Here is a 17,819-nt window from a genome sequence, read left to right as displayed (position 1 = left end):
AAGCCTACTCGCCTCAAGGCCTGATTTCCTTGGTAAAATCCTCATCTATCACAGGCAAGTACAAGGGTGGGCCTCCTTAAGAAATGGAGCAGGGTGGTCTGCCCAGCTGAGGAATCTCCACAGGAACCCAGGAGCAGCTCGGGGGAGGCAGAAGCCTGGGATCGTGTGGGGGTGGGGGTGGGGGTGGGGTGGGTTATTTGGGAGGAAGGAAGGCTTCCCTGCCTATGCCCTGGCTTCTTCTTCCATTATACACTGACCCGAGCCATGTCCAGGGTGAAATTCTCAAAGAGAGTCCAAATATGATTACTGGTGTAAATCTCTTTCATCTCCACCTCGGTGTCCACATAGCAGTGGTTGACAAAGTTCACGTAGGCCATTTTCACCTGGGGAGTAGCAGGGAGGGGGATATGGAAGAAGGAACAGGGGAGGTTAGAAGATAGGGCAGGTGCAGCCAACAATTTCCTTTTTTCCGCTAAGCTTCTCCTCTTCTCCCTTATCCCCTTGCCTCCCTTTAAATGTCAGCCTCCCTCTCTCCTTTGCTTTGTGTCCCTTTTCTTCCTGTCTCCCTCTCCTTACAGCCTCACAGTCTCCCCTTTCTTCTGATTCATTCTCTTCCTTCCTACCTCCCTTTCCTAATAACCTGCTCTCTTCCTTCCCCTGCCTCTTTCTCTTTTCCCTTGACTCACTTTCTCCCTTCTATCTCACCTCCCTTATCCTTTCCTGCTCTTTTTCTCCCTTTTTCTCATTTCTCCTCTTCCTTCCCATCCCTCTTTCCTTCTATTCCTTTTTGTCTCAGTCTTTCTCTTTCTCTGTCCCTTCTCTCTGCCTTTCTTCCCTATCTTCATCTCTCTCCCAGTCTCCTATCTCTCCACTCTTCTGACTTCCCATTTCTGTCTCTCTGTCTCTCTGTCACTCTGTCTCTCTCTCTCTCTATCTTTCCTCTCCTCTCTTCCCTGGCTAGACTCCTCTCTACCCCTCCCTTGTCTCTATCTCTCTGCTCTATTTTCATCTCTCACTTCCTCCTCCATCTCCATCTTTCCTTTCTCTCCTTTTCCCTCTTTCTTGTTTCCCTTCTTTCTCTCTCTCTCCTCCCTTCCTTTCCCTCTCCTCTCTTCCCTGAATAGACTCCTCTCTACCCCTTCCTTGTCTCCATTTCTCTGCCCTATTTTCATCTCTCTCCCTCTCCTCCATCTTTCTGTCTCTCTAGTTTTCTCTCCTTTTCCCTTTCCTGCCTCCTTTCTCCCTTTTTCTTCCATCTCTCTCCCCCTCCCTCCTTCTCTACCTTTCCCCCTTTCCTGTCTCCATCCTCTTCCTGTACCTCCCTTTCTCCATCTTATTCTTTTCCCAGTTTCTACCTCTCTCCTGAATCCTCCCTTTCTCCTGCTTCCCCTCTCTCCATATTTTTCTCCCTTCCTCCTTCTCCCCTCTTCTCTCCAACTCTTTTCATTTTTTCATTTCTCCCTTGTCTCCATCACTCTCCTGTGTCCTCTGTATCTCTCCCCCTCTCCCTCTCTTTAGCCTCTCCCTCTTTCCCCCTTCCTCCCTCTCTTTAGCCTCCCTCAGGCAGAGAGAAGGGGTACCTCAGTGATACAGTCCTCATGAGTAACCACAGAGACCACATCCTCCAGGGGCAGCAGGGAGGTACACTTGATCTCAGTGTAGACATTCTTGCCCTCAGCACAGGCAGCCAGGAGATCCACCAGGGATATGTGGTACATGAGAGGGCTATTGTCCTCCACGCCATCCCTCGCTGCCTTCATCATGTCCAACATGTGGGCCATAGAGGCCTTGTCATTGTAAAACACCACCACATCATCCCCTGCGTTGGTCAGCTGTGGAGCAGAGGAAAGGATGAAGGGTTTGTTACCAGAGGTCCCTCAGACCCTGGTGCCTGAGATTGGACTCCTCTGCAAGAAGAGAGTCCAGGCTTACAGAATCACAGGGCTTGATCTAGAAGAGACCTCAGAGCCCATCGAGTCCAAACCTTCATTTTACAGATGATAAAACTGAGGCCACAGAGGTTGACTTACCCAAGATCATATAGGCAAGTAAGTGGAACAACTAGGATTTGAACCCAGAATCGCTGATTCCAAATACAGCATGACTGGAGCAAAGGGAGTGCAGGACCTTGACTTTCCTCAACCATAACAGTCCTGCTTCCCTGCCCTCCTGCAACTAACTTACTTGAGCATCAATCTCAGTCACATTCCTCCACCTCCATATCTGCCTCCTCTGGATCCTGAACTTTTCTCAAACAAAGAAACCCCATGAAACAAGCTTTAGCTCATTCCAAAGGAAAGGGAACAAGAATTGATAACATTTCTAAGGAAGTCCCTTCCCTGCCTGAGTTTTTGAGATCTACCCCCATCTTTGAGTTTTCCAACTGAGTTCTATTAGGCCTCCTGCCTGAGTCCTTTCAGGCCCCCAGAAAGGCTCACTGCCCACATTCTCCCTAGGCTCACAAGCTGAGTTCCTTCAGACTTCCCCTCTGAATTATAGTAATCTTTCTGCCTGAATCCTCCTAGTTTCACTGTATTTTAGATGCACTGTCTTAGTCCTTGCTGCCTGAGTTCCGTTAGGCTTGTTGCCAGAATTCTCCCACCCCTGCAGGTCATTACTTTTATTTGTTGTTTATTTTTTACTTTGACATGGTCTAGGCTTTATCAGAGGCTGGGAGACACTTGGTCTTTCTACCTTGGCTTGAAATCTAAGGTCAAACCACGATGTGGGGGGACCAATGATGAAGCATACTGCCCACCTCCTGACAGAGAGGAGAAAGGACTCAAGATGCAGAAGGAGACATTTTTAGACACAGCCAATGAAGGGAATTTGTTTTGCTTGACTATGCAGATTTGTTACAATGACTTTTTTCTTTTTTCTTTTTTTCCCCATTGGTGGGGAGAGAGGTGGGAGGGAAAGAAAACAAATGCTTGTTAAGTGAAAAAGTGAAAAATCAGATCCAGGTCTGTGAGTCAGTCTCTTTATTCCACAAGCACATTCCTTGGCTTTGCACAAAGAGAAATCTCTCTGCCTGAGGTCTTTTAGCTGCCTGAGTTCTCTAAGTCTCCCTGGCTGAGTTCTTTTCGATCCACTAGCTGAATCTTTTCAGGTTCCCGGTCTGAGTTCTTTCAGACCTTCCACCTGAGCTCTTCTAGGGTCCTTGCCTGAGTTCCCCCAGAGCATGAGTGAGCCATTGCCTATCCTTTGAGATGTTGGCTCCAGTCCAGGCTTGAGCCAGCTTTCTTCCCTCCCCCTCATCACCCTGCCACTTCCACTCACCTCGGTCATGATCATGTCCTGACACTTCTTGACGTACTTGCCCTCGGCCTTGATGACGGTGTGCAAAAAGTCCAGGTATTGCACGTGCCGCCCGTGGGTGGCCAGCAGGTGCACAAAGTGTTGCAAGACGGGCTCACTGATCTCCGAGCAGAGCTGATGGTTGTTCAGGAAGATGTGTTGCATAGTCTCAGCTTCAAGGAGCTATCCAGCGGAGGAGTAGTGGCTTCAGGAATGAGGAACCCCACCTCCTCCTGGCTCTCTAGCCATTCTCCCAGGGACATTAACAGGAGCCCAGCAATCACCATGAAATCCCCACTATTTCAACTGGGGCTTCCAAGACTGGGGACCCCCAAGTCATCCCACAGAGTCTGCATCAATTTGGAGACCTAGATTCATAATGTCAGAGCCATGGGGGACTAAGGGACCATATGGGTCAACTGACCCTCGTTTTGAATTGAGGGAAACTGAGGCCAAAGAGATGAGTGGAAAGAGGATTGAATTTGGAGTCACAGAAGACCTGGGTTTGAATTCTGACTGCCATTTACTAGCTACGTAGTCTTGGACAAGTCACTTAAGCACTTTTGTCATCTACAAAATAAAAGTGTTGGACTGAGTCCTTTCCAAGTTTCTATCTATGGTTTCATGAAATGATCTGCCCAAGTCACAACGGCCAAGCCAGGACAAGAAACCCAGGCACCTTCCCCTTCTCCCAGAGGTCTCTGTTCCACAAGTGTCCCCCACCCCAAAGTTAAAGGATCAAAGATCAAGAAATGCACAAGACCTAAGAGTTATCTAGTGCCTAACATATAGAATGAGACATGCATTTTTAGATTTGGACAATGTGGGAATTTGTTTTGGTTGAATATGCTTATTTATTTAAAGTGTTTCATCTTTCTTTTGTTGGGGAGAGATAAGGTAGGAGGGAGGAAAAAATATATGCTTAAAATTTAAAAAATATATGATTTTAAAAAAAGGTATATATTCCAACTTCTCCATTTTAAAGGTGAGGCAAATGAGACTCAATTTGATTAAGTGATTTGTCCAAGGTCACACAGGTGAATGGCAAGGGTGGAATTTGACTTCTGGTTCTCTTTTTCCCTTCTTTGTATCCCCAGAGCTTAGCATAGTTGGCACTTCAGAAATGCTTATCCTCTGCCTTCCTGCCTCTAGAGTCCCCAGTTTTCCACTGTGCCCCCTTGCCTCTCTCCTCTTTCTATCCCCTTGAGTCCTTAGGATCCCTCTGCCCTGAATAGCCTCAGGATCCCCTCCCCCCACCAAGACCCTCCACTTTCCCCCTCCAGGGCCCTTGTCCACCCCTTACCCCAGAGGTGAGGAAGAGATTGAGGTGTTTGTGGAGCAGGGCCTGGTTTCCAGGGTTTCCAGCACAGAACTTCTGCAGGAACTGGTGAGTATAGCGAAGGATTTCCATCATCTTTGCATCACCCTACAGGAGGGGGAAGAAGGAAAGGATACTGGGTCCCAGGGAAGGATCCCCACTGGTGGACAAGGATAAAGACTGGAGTTGGGATCTGGATCAGGAAAAGGGTCAAGAATGGGATTCAGGTCAGGCTCAGAGTTAAGGTCAAAGATCAGGGGTTGGGGCAAGGTCAGGGGTCAATGTGAGGAATCAGGTTGAGTGTTAAGATCAGAGTCAGGGTTGGGGTAAGACTAAAATCTAAGGAGTCAGACATGGAGAGAAGGTCAGAATCCAGGTAAAGAGTTGAGATGCATTTTCTGAGGGAAGATCACTCTGGTGCAATAGAAAAAAACACCGATTTGGTATTAGGAGACCCAGATTGGCTCTGCCACTTCTAAGCTGAGTGACCTTGGAAAAGGCATTTGATTTCTGAGCCTCAGTTTTCTCATCTGTAAAATTGGGATAATAATACTTGCACTACCCACCTCTCAAAGAGCTATTCTGAAGGCCAACCTTTATATTGTCATTCAGTTGCTTTTCAGTTGTTGTCTGATTCTTCGTGACCCCATTTGGGGTTTTCTTGGCAAAGGTACTGGAGTGGTTTGCCATTTCCTTTTCCAGTTCATTTTACAGATGAAGAAACTGATGCAAAAAGGGTTCAGTGACTTGCCCAAGGTCATATATCTAGAAAGTCTCTGAGGACAGATTTGAACTCAGGAAGAAGAGTCTTCCTGACTCTAGGTCTGGCACTCTATCCACTGTATCACCTAGCTGCCTATAAATGTGAGTAATTATTATTACAATTATCCCTTCCACATTGTGGGAGTTAGAGGCACAGTGCTCCCATGATCTGGAAAATCCAGGTAAAATTTTTTGCCCCTCCCTTTGTACCAGAGAAGAAGTCTGAATTATTACGGTATTAAAAGAAAAAATATTTTGATATGATATAATACTATACATTTATCCATTTCTGAGTTTCTAATCTTTTTCTGTGTTATCTGCAACTTCCACAAAACTCCCCCAAAATCCCCACTTTAATTTCTTTTGCTGACCTGCAATATATCAAAGCCACAATGGGGAAAGTTGAGATGCAGAAGGGATAAACGTATTATCATGTGAAGGTGAGAGAGAAGTCAGGAATCAGAGTCTAATCAAGCCTCAGAGCTGGAGTCATGGTGACCAAGGGTCATTATCAGGGTAAAGAGGGAGGGATTCCAGGTGAGGGTTAGGGTTTGGGGCTAGGGTGATGACTGGGTGAGAATTAGGATATAGGGGCAGAGTCAGAGGAAGAAGTGAGTGTTGAAGGCTGGGTCAGAGTCAGGGTGAGGAACTGGGTTTCGGGATCAATCCCCACTTTTTCATATGGGATCTGTAGCAGGTCCAGCATGACTTTATGGGCATCCATGTTCTTCAGCAACCTCTGCTGTTTCTTCCGCATCTGCTCTCCAACGCCACACATCTTGTTCAACCGTTCGAGGATCTGGGGAGAAGGTGGTGGAGGAATGGGTGGGGGAAGGAATAAGAGAAAAAAGCAACTCAGGGAACTCAGAGAACACATCACTATTATGTGTGTCTCACCCTTGCCCCTTAACCAAGCCTCTGGTCATGAGGCAGGAGCAGGAAACCCTAGGAAGGTTGAAACTGTGCCCTCCTGGGTGTGAAATGCTAGGCTCCAGAATGAAAAAAAAAAAAAGAATCTGAGAGTGAAAAAGAGTTTATAGGAAGACCAAATAAATCATTGAAAAAAACTAGCAACTGTCAAAATGTCTTCATTCTACTAATCAAATAAATTAACAGATAGAGAAATGAATAGACAGATTAATAAATGGGTAGATAGATAGATGAATGAATGAATAAAGGAATTATCTAATTGTGAAACTGAGTTCCACAAAATTTAAGAGAATTCAATCTGAAGTTTCAATGTAAAAAAAAATCCTAATAAAAAGCCAGACAATATCACCTATTATATTTTATTACATTTTCTCCCAGTACCACCATTTCAAAAGGAGCCCAGAACTACCATGCTCACTTCTCTCCCAGCTCCCCTCCTGATTGTCTGGTCTTTTCCTCCTCCTTACCATCCCTGCCCCTGGCAGAAACCCTCTCTTTGTCTCCCCTTCCAGTTAACTATAACGTGTTATCTTTTCCCACTAGAATGTAAGCTCTTTGAGGGTAGGAACTATCTTTTTTGTTCTATTTGTATTCCCAGGACTTAGCACAGTATCTGACATATAGTAAGCACTTAATAAACACTTTAGCTAGATAGATAGATAGGATGTCTGTCTATTAAAAAGTTGGTTGGCTAGAAGGTGAGAGGAATGAGAGGAACTAGTCACACACCATAATGTGCCCACTGGTGACCAAAGCTCATAGCTAATTCAGATGACCCTTGGAGGAGGTATGTGAATCTGAAGTGCAGCTCCCCTTTGGGGAATCCTTCCCTAGAACCAGGCCTCCTACTGCCCTGATCCTAGTCGCTCTACCTCCATCTGACCCTCTCCAGTCCCCACCACTCACCCCCTTGACGATCTGATAGTTTTCACTGCTTTTCTCTCCAGGAGGTTGAGTGAAGCCCTCCTCATCTGTGGGGTGCTGGGAGCATGGAAAGAGAGGGCCAAAGTTAAGGACCAGGGTCAAGTGATGGTCCAGACTCAAGCCCACACCTTCCTCCACCAAGGCCCTCATTGCTCTCTGCCCCTGCTCTTGACCCTGGCCCCTCCTTCACATCCTCCTCACCTCTTTCTTCTCCTTCTTCTCATCTACCACCTCCTCTCCTTTGTTGCTACCCTTCTTATCCACCCACAGTTCCGACTTCTCCACCATGGTCCGGAGCCGGTCCAGCTCAGACTTGATCACTTTGTAGTTTTCCACATCCTGGGCCGAGATCAATAGCTGCACCTACAAGAGAGAATGAGCAAGGACAGAGCTAGAAGAAATGTCTCGGATTCTCTACAATCTGGGTTCACCACTTTCCACTTCAACTTTGTCTTCCATTAGCTCAGTGATGCAGGCAACAGAAAGGGCACTGAATTTGGAGAGTTAAGCTTGAAGTTATGGAAGCAGAATTCAAATCCATGCTCTGTCTGTCACTTCTTGGAGGCAGCTCAGAAGTATGGTGGATGGAGCACTGGACTAGGAATCAAGAAGACCTGAGTTCAAATCTTGTCTCAGACGCATTTACTAACTGTGATTCTGAGTAAATACATCACTTAAGTTCATTCAACCTCTGTCCCTGCCTGTAAAATGGGGATAATAATACTACTTACCTCAAAAGGTGGTTGTGAGAATCAAATCAGAATATAATACGCAGTATTTGTGTGTTTATATATGTGCATGTATTATATATATATATGTATGAGTGTGTATGTATCTATATCTATGTCTATCTCTCTCTACATATATACATTTATGTAGGTATGTATATATGTGTGTGTATTTATACATACATACATACACGTATTATATGTAGTCCTTTACAAACCTTAAAAGCATTATATAAATTTTTGCTTTTATTATTACTACCTGTGTGATGACGTTGGGCAAGTTGATTAAACTCTTCAGGACTTCCTTCCTCACTCTCCAGGCTGCTGGAAAACCCATCACTACAGAAGCCCCCTTCCTCCTTTTGCCTTCCCCCCTCACCTCCTCCCTCAGTCCAGCTATGGGAAGACCTCTTGCCACTACTGGGGTCACTCTTCATCTCTGCCTTCCTCCTTCACTGAAGTTGCCTAAATGATTGTGAAGCTCTGATGGGAGCTTCAACAACTCCAACTTCTAGTCAGATAGAGGACCATATGACCTTATCATCTGCTCTGCTCCCCTGTCTCTCAGGACAGTCATCAGTAGGCTGGGTCCTGCCACCTGACCCACTGCTGAATCCTAGACTTCTAGGCCTTCCCATCTGCCCTGCAGCTAAACTTTCTTTTATGTTTCACTTCCTCTGATCAGAATGTGAGCTCTTTGAGAACAAAGACTATCTCAATTTTTCTAATTGCATACCCAGAACTTAGCACATAGTAGCCACTTAATCCCTGCCCTCCCTTCCCCCACATGGCTGTTGGGAAAAACCAGTGGGAAGAAGGGTGAGAGGCACTACCCCCCTGGCAGATATGATTTCAATTCTGGTGGAACTGGCCCTTGTGGTGTTGATGGCCTCTTCCAGGAGGATTTACAGGGGCCCAGGAATCGGGGCTATGAGAAGGGGGGAAGTGGGGAGGGGAGGCAGGCAGGACATGGAGGGGCCTCACCTGTTTGAAGGTATGGATGACCTCCTGGCGCTGGCTGAAGTGTTTGAAAAGCAGCTGCAAAGAGCCGGAGACCAGAGGGGCATAGTCGTGCATGGTGAGATGGATCAGCACTCGTAGGAACATGCGCCCGCCTTCATCATCTACTTCCAGCATGCTGCTAGTCTTCCTGCTCAGTCAGGGAAAGGAGGGAAAGAGAGAGAAAGAAAGGGAAGAGAGAAGGGAGAGGGGGAGGAAGGGAGAGAGGGGAGAAAAAGAGAGAAGAAGGGGGAGGAAAGGAAGAGGGGAGAAATGAAGGAAGGAAGGGAGGGAGGGAGCAAGGGAAGGAGGGAAGAAAGGAAGGAAGGAAGGAAATGAGGGAGAGAGAAAGGAAGGAAGGAAATGAGGGAAGAAGAAAGGAAGGAGGGAGGGAAGGAGAAAGGAAGGAAGGAAATGAGGGAGAGAGAAAAAGAAATACAGAAGAAAGGAAAAAAAAGGGATTGAGGAAGGGAAGAAAGGGAGGAGGAAGAGAGAGAGAATGACTATAAAGAGAAGGAATATCCTTGCTGCTTTCTAAGAAGATGTGGTTCACGGAGGAGGGTGAATGGCAAAATGCCTGCACCAGTGTAAACATACTTGAAGGAAACCTTAAAAGAGGAACTGGCCCTCATTTAACTCCAACCTGCGTCTGATGGGAAGTTAGCTCTGACTATTTAAACAAAGACCTTCTGCCATGGATGGATGGGGGGTGGATCCAGATGGACACTGGAACCAGCAAGGTGACCTCTGAGCACAGGTGCACCCAAGAAGTCCTTGCTGAGCTTGGTGGGGGAGGGGCAGCAGCCACTAGTGAGGGGAGGGGATGTCTCTGGGACTCTAGGGCAGGAAAGAGGGAAAGCAGCAGGAATGTGGATTTTTCTCCATATCCATTCTGAGAAACCTTCTGGCCAGGCCTTCTGGTCTGCCACCTGCCATGAGGGGGAGCTCCTCTTCCCCCACTATACAGGGCCTCCAGTGCAGGGACCTGGGCTTACTCACCCCATTCCAAACATAGCTTCCGCTTGCTCCCCAATCCGATCCAGGTTCATGTTAGCAGCTGTTAGGGATGAAACACAGGAGAGGGGGAGAAGGGGGATATTTTTTCAGATAATCAGAGATTGAGGGATCAAGCTAGCTGATCTCCTTTGCCTATCTGCAGACCTCTATCCGCCTATCTTTCTCTACCCCGACCAAAGCACATGGCCCATCAGGGGTATTCAGACTCAATCAGTCAACAAACATTCATTAAGAGCTTCCTATGTGCCAGGCACTGTGCTAATTGCTAGGGATACAAAAAGAGGCAAAAGATAGTCCTGCCCTCCAAGAGCTCTCAGTCTAATTAGGGAGACAATATCCAAACAAATATGTATAAACAAGTTACATATAGGATAAAAAGGAAATAACAGAGGGAAGGCAATAGAATTAAGAAGGTCTGAGAAAGGCTTCCAGTAAAAGATGGGATTTTAGTTGTGACTTCAAGGAAGCCTAGAAAGTAAGTGGGTAGAGATGATAAGGGACAGCATTCCAGGCATGGGGGGCAGCCAGAGAAAATGCCCAAAGCTGAGTGATGGAGTGCCTTGTTCATGAACAGCCAGGAGGCCAGTGTCCTTGGATCCAATAGTATGTGTTGGGGAGTAAGACTGGAAAGGTAGGAGGCTAGGTTACGAAGGGCTTTGGATGCCTGAGCATTTTGTATTTGATCTTGGAGCTGATGGGGTGTCACTAGAGTGGGTAGGGGAATAACACGGTCAGACCCACAGTTTAGGAAAATCATTTTGATGGCTGAATGGAGGATGATTACAGAAGGGAGAGGAATTGAGGCAAGCAGATCCACCAGCAGGCTCCCAATCTCCTTCAGGAGCCTCTGAATGCAGCAGCCAAAATGAATCCACTTTATATCACGGCAATGTGGTGTTGTGTAAAGAATGTTGGGAAGGCAGCCAAGAAACCTGAGGTCTAATCCTTGCTCTGCCAATGACTTCAAGCCCTCTGTATGCCTGTGTTTCCTTCTCTGTAATGAAGGACGGAAGGGGATTGAATAGATGGTCTCACTAAGGGTTTCCCTTCCAGTTACAACATTTTTGGGGGTTCTGTGACTTGATTAAACAAGTGACTTCACATCTTTGGGCCCCTGTTTTTCCCCCTATTGAATAGGTCTGTTAATATTAATATCTGACCTGCCTACCTCACAAGGCTAAAGTAAAGAGCACAGTAGATAGTGGAAGTGGGAGTACCCACCTCCTGACAAAAAGATGATGGAGGGGTCAGCTAGGTGGCGAAGTGGATAGAGCACCAGCCCTGGATTCAGGAGGACCTGAGTTCAAAACCGGCCTCAGACACATAACATTTACTAGCTGTGTGACCCTGGGCAAGTCACTTAACCCCAATTACCTCACTAAAAAAAAAAAAAAAAGATGATGGACCACATGTGCAGAATAAGATACGTTTTTAAAACATGTCCAATGTGGGAATTTATCTTGCTTGACTATGTATATCCATTACAAAGATTTTGCTTTCCCTTTTTGTTCCCCCAGTGGAGAAAGAAAAAATAAATTCTTATTAGGTGAGAAAAATTAAATTTAACAAAATAAAAAGATAGTAAAGAAAAGCTTATCGGGGCAGAGGGCAAGCAAGCCCTGTAAGGAGAAGCAAGAGTTGGCTGCCTCAAGGCAGGGGAGTAGGAGTGGAGACAGGCAGAGAAAAGACAAGGTAGAGATGAGGACCACTGGGAGCTTATCCGGGATCTACCATGATTTCATCATGTGACCTTGCATAAGCCACTCACTGCAATGAACCCATCTCCCATTCTAGGCAAGACAAGAAGACAGCCTTCCCCAGCCCGCCCTCCCCAGCAGAAAGGAAGGAAGACCCTGGACGCAGAAGAACCCAGGGACCCTTACTTGTGGAGTCAAAAGCTGGAGCTGTCCCATCAGCCCCACTGTCTTGCATGGGGAAAACTTCTACAAACTCCTTCTTGAAGACCGAGAGCAGGTAGGAGATGCGATAATCCAGCCGCACGTTGAGAATAAACTGTTGGGAAAAGGAAGAAGGTGAGCACTCCACTCTGACCCCACCTCCACCCCCCATCACGGAGGGGCAAATTCTTTTCAGTAACTGACAGTAGCAAAGAAGTGTGGATAGCCCCAAACTGACTTTTTTTTTCAATGAACTTCTATTTCTACCTTGGATGCATTTTGACTCTTTGCTAGAACTGTGAATTTGCCCGATATTCTGGAAATTCATAACATATCAAACCAAATGGAACCTTGCTCATTAGCTTCTGTTTCATTTCTTTCCGCCCCCATTATATGAATGGGTAGCAGATCACCCCTCAGATGGATACAAAGCATCACAGCCTGCCTCACTCTAAACTTTCAGTCTCACCTTTTCTTCCATCAGAATTCTGTCCTCCCAATACCCTTCTGGAGGCAGTGGGGAGGAAAGCGTTTTGAAAACCCTGAAATACAGGGCTATTATTATTACTTCCTACCCTAGTATTTTACCTGCCCGCTACCCAAACTACAGGGGTCAGTTGTTGGGCAGCTGCCAATCTAGTAGTGACACTTGACGGCCTGAAGCAAAGAGGATGGTAGCTATGTGGTCCAATGGATACAGCACGGGGTCTGGAGTCAAGAAGACCAGTTCAACTCCAGCCTTACTAGCTGTGTGACCTAAGTAAATCATTCAACCTGTTTGCCTCAGTTTCCTCATTTGCAAAATGGAGATAATAATAGCACCTATCTCATAGGGTTCTTGTGAGGATGAAATTATACATATACATATATATAAAATTGCTTAGCACAGTGCTTGGCATAGTAGATGCTATATATATAAATGCTTACTCCCTTTCTTTCCCTCTTCTGCCATTCCAACTACCTGCAGGATTTCTAGGATTTTGAGTTTGGTCTCCATCACCACAATGTCTTCATTCTCCACGAACTTTCCCCGGTCCATTGACTCCTGGGTCCCGGCAGTGGGGAGACTGGGAGCATTGAAGATGGACTGCTTACGGCTCAGCACCATGGTGGACATCATCTGTCCCACCCCCTGGATGGACCGACGAACATTTTTCCCTGAAGGAGATTGGGGTAAATGCCAGATATGTTCAGTGATACTGGAACTGGAGGGATAAGGTAAGCTAGCGAGAGGATGCTCTGTCACCACCCCCACAGGTGCCAGTCACCTCTTCCACACTTCGTAAGTATAGAAAAGCCTGAGTCCCTCCTGCCCTTGTATCCAAGCCCCATCCTATCCTAAGGGTCTTCTCTGTGCTGGAATCTGCACTAGGAGCTGGGAGGGAATATAAAGGAGTGAGGAGAAATAATCCCTGCCCTCAGAGAACTCTTAATCAGGTCTTATCCTCAGGAACTCCCAGCGTAACCAAGGAGACAGGCCATACTCTACACATACATAGCCACTCTCTGATGCAGGAATCAGACATAATTCAGCAGACACATGAAGGTACTAATTCCCCCAACTGCTACTACCCTTACTCCCAAACTAGCTTATATTTAGCAACTTTGTATATATTTCTATTTATTCACACCATGTTTATGTTGCAGATATTTATATATGTACCTATCTCCCTCATTAGAATATAACTCCTTGAAAGTAGGCATTGTTTCATTTTTTATACCTTGTTATCTCCTGGCATATAGTAGGCACTTAATAAATGATTGACTAAATGAATTGCATAATCTGGGTATACACATGAAGTAAGGAGATAGAACATAAAATGGAAGAAAGGGGCAGGATTAATCAGGGAAGGCTACCTACCCATTAATGAGTTCTAATTTAGGTTTGGGAGGGAAGATATATGAATAAATGACAAGATGAGTCAGGTGGGGGAGGAGAAAGACCTGGAGGAGTTATGTGGAGGTAGCTGGTAGACACAGCCCTGGGCCTAGAGTCAGGAAGGCCTGAGTTCAAATCCAGCTTCAGATATTTATGTCCTATGTGACCCTGGGTAAGGTCACTTAACCTCTCTTTGCCTCAGAATCTTGATCTGTAAAATGGGGGATAATAAGAGCACCTGGCTCCCAGGGTTGTTGTTAGGATCAAATGAGATAATATTTGTGAAGTGTTTAGCAAATTACCTGGCATGTAGTAGGCACTATATAAATGCTAGCTATGATGATAATGATAGTGTTGACAGGGTAGTAAACAGGTCAGCCTGAGGCTCAATGAGAAATGAGACTAGGAACAGAACTAATGTGGCCCTTGGCAGATGGCATCGTGAAGGCCAATCTGAGATTAGATTTGACATTAATATACATAAAGAGTCATTAGCTCTTTTTGTGGTGGCTAAGAATTGGGAATTAGGGGGATGCCCATCAGTTGGGAAATGGCTGAACAAGTTGAGGTATATGATTATGATGGAATACTATTGTACTATAAGAAATGATGAGCCTTCAGGCAGGCTTCAAAAAAACCTGGAAAGACTTACATGAACTGATGCAAAGTAAAGTGAGCAGAACCAGGACAACATTGTACATAATAACAGCAACACTGCACAATGAACAACTATGAATGACTCAGCTCTTCTCAGCAATACAATGATCCAAGACAATAACAAAGGACTCATGATGAAAAATGCTATCCGCCTCCAGAGAAAGAACTGATCAAGTATGAATACAGACTGAAGCACACTATTTTTAAGTTTTTTCTTTCTTTTTTTTTTGGTTCGAGTTTTCTTCTACAAAATGACTAATATGCAAATGTGTCTTACATGATTGCACATGTATAATCTATATCAAATTGCTTATCATCTTAGGGAGGGGGGAAGGAAGGGAGGGAGGGAGGGATAGAATTTGGAACTCAAAAATTTTTTAAAAAGAATGTTAAAATTGTTTTTATATGTAATTGGAAAAAATAAAGATATTATTTAAAAAAATACATACTATATACATACACACATACATACAAACACATATATATATATACTATACACACACACACCTTAGCTGGCTAGGCTCTGGGATTGTGTCTCTGCTGTCAGACTGGAAGATCTCTGAGGGCAGATTTGTGTCCCTCATACCAGCCTGGGAGCTCCCCAAGAGTAAGAATTATTTCCCTGGTCAGACTGAGAGTTTCCTAAGGAAAGAACCTAGTCTCCTTCCTTGGACTGAAAGCTCACCTCTGTGGGACTGAAAGCTCACCTCTGTGAGACTGAGTCAATCAGTTAACTAGCATTTATTAAGAGGCTACTATAGGTGGCTGACAATCAGTCAATAAATATTTATTAAGTGCTAGGCCCTGTGTTAAGTACTGACACAGACTCCTTGATCTCAAGGAGGCCTTGAGGGAGTACCCAGACTAGCCCAGTCAAGTAAGACGAAGGGGAGAGAGGTAAGCAAGGGCCAGAATGAGGGAAAATGGATTTATCTGGTGGCAGGATAGATTGTAATTTGGCACAGTATGAGTATGTCTGAACCTAAATCCTGGAATGCAGACCCCAGGGAGAGTCTGAGAGCCCTCAGCCAATTTGGAATGCATCATTACACATTAACAGAAGGAGTAAGGAAACCTGTATTCATAAAATCTTAAGATCTCAGAACTAGAAAAAATTCAGAGGCAAACAACAGAAATTCCCTCAATAATAGGGGTTCTTAAACTAGGGTCCACAAACTTGTGTTTTCAATAGTTTGATGACCATATTACTGATTTCCTTTCTAATCCCATGCCTTTTATTTTATGCCTTTAAAGATATCATTCTGAGATAAGGCCCAGAGACTTCACTAGACTGTCAAAGAGGTCCATGACACAAACAATGCTTAAGAATACCTGTTCTACTAATGCATTGTTGGTGGCACTGTGAACTGATCCAACCATTCTGGGGAGCAATTTGGAACTATGCCTAAAGGGCTATAAAACTGTGCATATCCTTTGACCCAGCAATACCACTCCTAGGTCTGTATCCTAAAAAGATCATACAAATGGGAAAAGGACCCACATGTACAAAAATATTTATAGCAGCTCTTTTTGTGGTGGCAAAGAATTGGAAATTGAGGGGATACCCATCAGTTGGGGAATGGCTGAACAAGTTGTGGCATATGAATGGAAAGGAATACTATTGTGCTATAAGGAATGATGAGCAGGCAGACTTCAGAAAAACCTGGAAAGACTTGTATGGTCTGATGCTGAGTGAAGTGAGTAGAACCAGGAGAACATTGTACACAGTAACAGCCACGTTGCGTGATGACTAACGCTGGTAGACTTAGCCCTTCTCAGCAATGCAAGGATCTAAGACAACTCCAAAGGACTCATGATGGAAAATGCTATCCACATCCAGAAAAAGAACTATGGAGTCTGAATGCAGATTGAAGCATATTATTTGTTCTCTTTTTTTTTCTTTTTTTATTTGTTTCTTCTTTCTTGTGGTTTTACCCATTGGTTCTAATTCTTCTTTACAACCTGACTAGTGTGACTATAGGTTCAGTATGAATGTATATGTAGAGCCTCTATCAAACTGCATGCTGTCTTGGGGTGGGGGGAGGTGAGAGATGGGGAGAAATGTTGGAACTCAAAATCTTATGGAAGTGAATGTTGAAAACTAAAAATAAATTAATTAATTAAAAAAAAAAAGGAACACCTATTCTATAATATCCTTGACAAGTGATCATCCGAGTCTTGGATGAAAGCCTTCTGGTGACATAGAACTCACTACATCCACAGAATAACTCTAGTAAGAAAGGTTTTGCTTACACAGATAAGAACCCAAATATGCCTCTTTAACTTCCCATCTATTACTCCTAGTTGGCCCTTTTGGGACCAGAGAGACCAAATTTAGTCCTTCTTCCAGGTGACAACCTTTCAAAGACCTGAAAGCAGTAATCATGGCCTCTGAACCCCCACCTCCAAGTCTTCTCTTAATTAGACTAAACAATCCAAGTTCCTTTACCTGAGTTTTGCCTGACAGGGTTTTGAGATACATCACCCCACCCCCACCATCCTGACTGCCTCTGAGTGTCTGGGCAGGAGGGTCCCACCCAGGGCCCCAGCCTCACCCCCAGGATCTTCATTGTAGGCCTGCAACAAGACTGGAGGACCCTGAACGCAGTCAATGATGCCCAGCAACGTCCGGGTGAGCCGCAGCAGCTCACTGAAGCTGTAGAAGCCAAAGTAGATGAGGTTGTGGGCCAAGCTGACGACCTGCAGCAAGTTGTTGAGGAGAAAGAAAAGAGGTGAGGGGAGAAGAAAGCTCCAGGTTGATGATGCACAGGCTAAGAGGGTACGGGATTGGAGATCATCACGGAAATAAAAATAACTCCACAGTTCCTTGGAGCTTTAAGGTTTTAAAAACATCTTCTTTATAATATAAGCCTATGAGGTAGGCAATGTATTATTAAACCTCCTTTTAGAAGAGGAAATTAACATTCAGAAAAGTTAAGTAACTTGCCCAAGGTCACCAAGCAAGCTAGAAGCCTAGCTAGGATTAAAAGCAGGGGTTTTGTTGTTGTTGTTTGATTTTTTTCCCCATTGCACCACTCATTACCCAAAGAGGCATGAAAGGTAAATAGCTTCAAGAGACAGCTAGGAGGAATAGGGCTAGACCACTGGACTTGGAGTCAGGAAGACCTGAGTTTGAAATCAGCCTCAGATGCAAATTTCCTGTGTAACACTACCCAAGTCATTTAATCTCTCTCAGCCTCAGTGTCCTCATCTGTAAAACAATAATAATAGTACTGATCTCAGGATTGCTGTAAGGTTCAAATCTGTAGCTTATATATCTGAGGTGCTTGTATAAATATTAGCTATTATTATTATATGAAAAGTTTAGGTAAATTCCTCAGTGTGAAATGCATGCTGAGTTACTATGAGAAAGTCGATCTTTGAGGTAGCACAGTGGATAGAGCACCAGA

General features: G+C 44.9%; 1 protein-coding gene across 2 annotated transcripts in view; it reads right to left on the bottom strand.

Annotated features, from left to right (window-relative positions):
- Window positions 1-17,819, bottom strand: part of ITPR3 (inositol 1,4,5-trisphosphate receptor type 3) — a 127,957-nt gene that overhangs the window by 34,437 nt on the left and 75,701 nt on the right. For both annotated transcript variants that reach the window (XM_027876434.1, XM_027876435.1), the window contains 12 exons: window positions 16,965-17,109; window positions 12,835-13,031; window positions 11,859-11,988; window positions 9,958-10,015; window positions 8,944-9,109; window positions 7,433-7,594; window positions 7,214-7,288; window positions 6,051-6,176; window positions 4,601-4,723; window positions 3,280-3,480; window positions 1,581-1,832; window positions 258-383 (listed from right to left, as the gene is read on the bottom strand). In XM_027876434.1, coding sequence (XP_027732235.1) covers window positions 258-383; window positions 1,581-1,832; window positions 3,280-3,480; window positions 4,601-4,723; window positions 6,051-6,176; window positions 7,214-7,288; window positions 7,433-7,594; window positions 8,944-9,109; window positions 9,958-10,015; window positions 11,859-11,988; window positions 12,835-13,031; window positions 16,965-17,109 — 1,761 coding nt within the window. The remainder of the gene's footprint in view (window positions 1-257; window positions 384-1,580; window positions 1,833-3,279; window positions 3,481-4,600; window positions 4,724-6,050; window positions 6,177-7,213; window positions 7,289-7,432; window positions 7,595-8,943; window positions 9,110-9,957; window positions 10,016-11,858; window positions 11,989-12,834; window positions 13,032-16,964; window positions 17,110-17,819) is intronic.

This window comes from Vombatus ursinus, unplaced genomic scaffold (assembly GCF_900497805.2).
Source record: "Vombatus ursinus unplaced genomic scaffold, bare-nosed wombat genome assembly UNPS02014811.1, whole genome shotgun sequence".
Classification (NCBI taxonomy): domain Eukaryota; kingdom Metazoa; phylum Chordata; class Mammalia; order Diprotodontia; family Vombatidae; genus Vombatus; species Vombatus ursinus.
The sequence above is the reverse complement of the archived record's forward strand: the minus strand, read 5'-3'. Positions and strand labels throughout refer to the sequence as shown.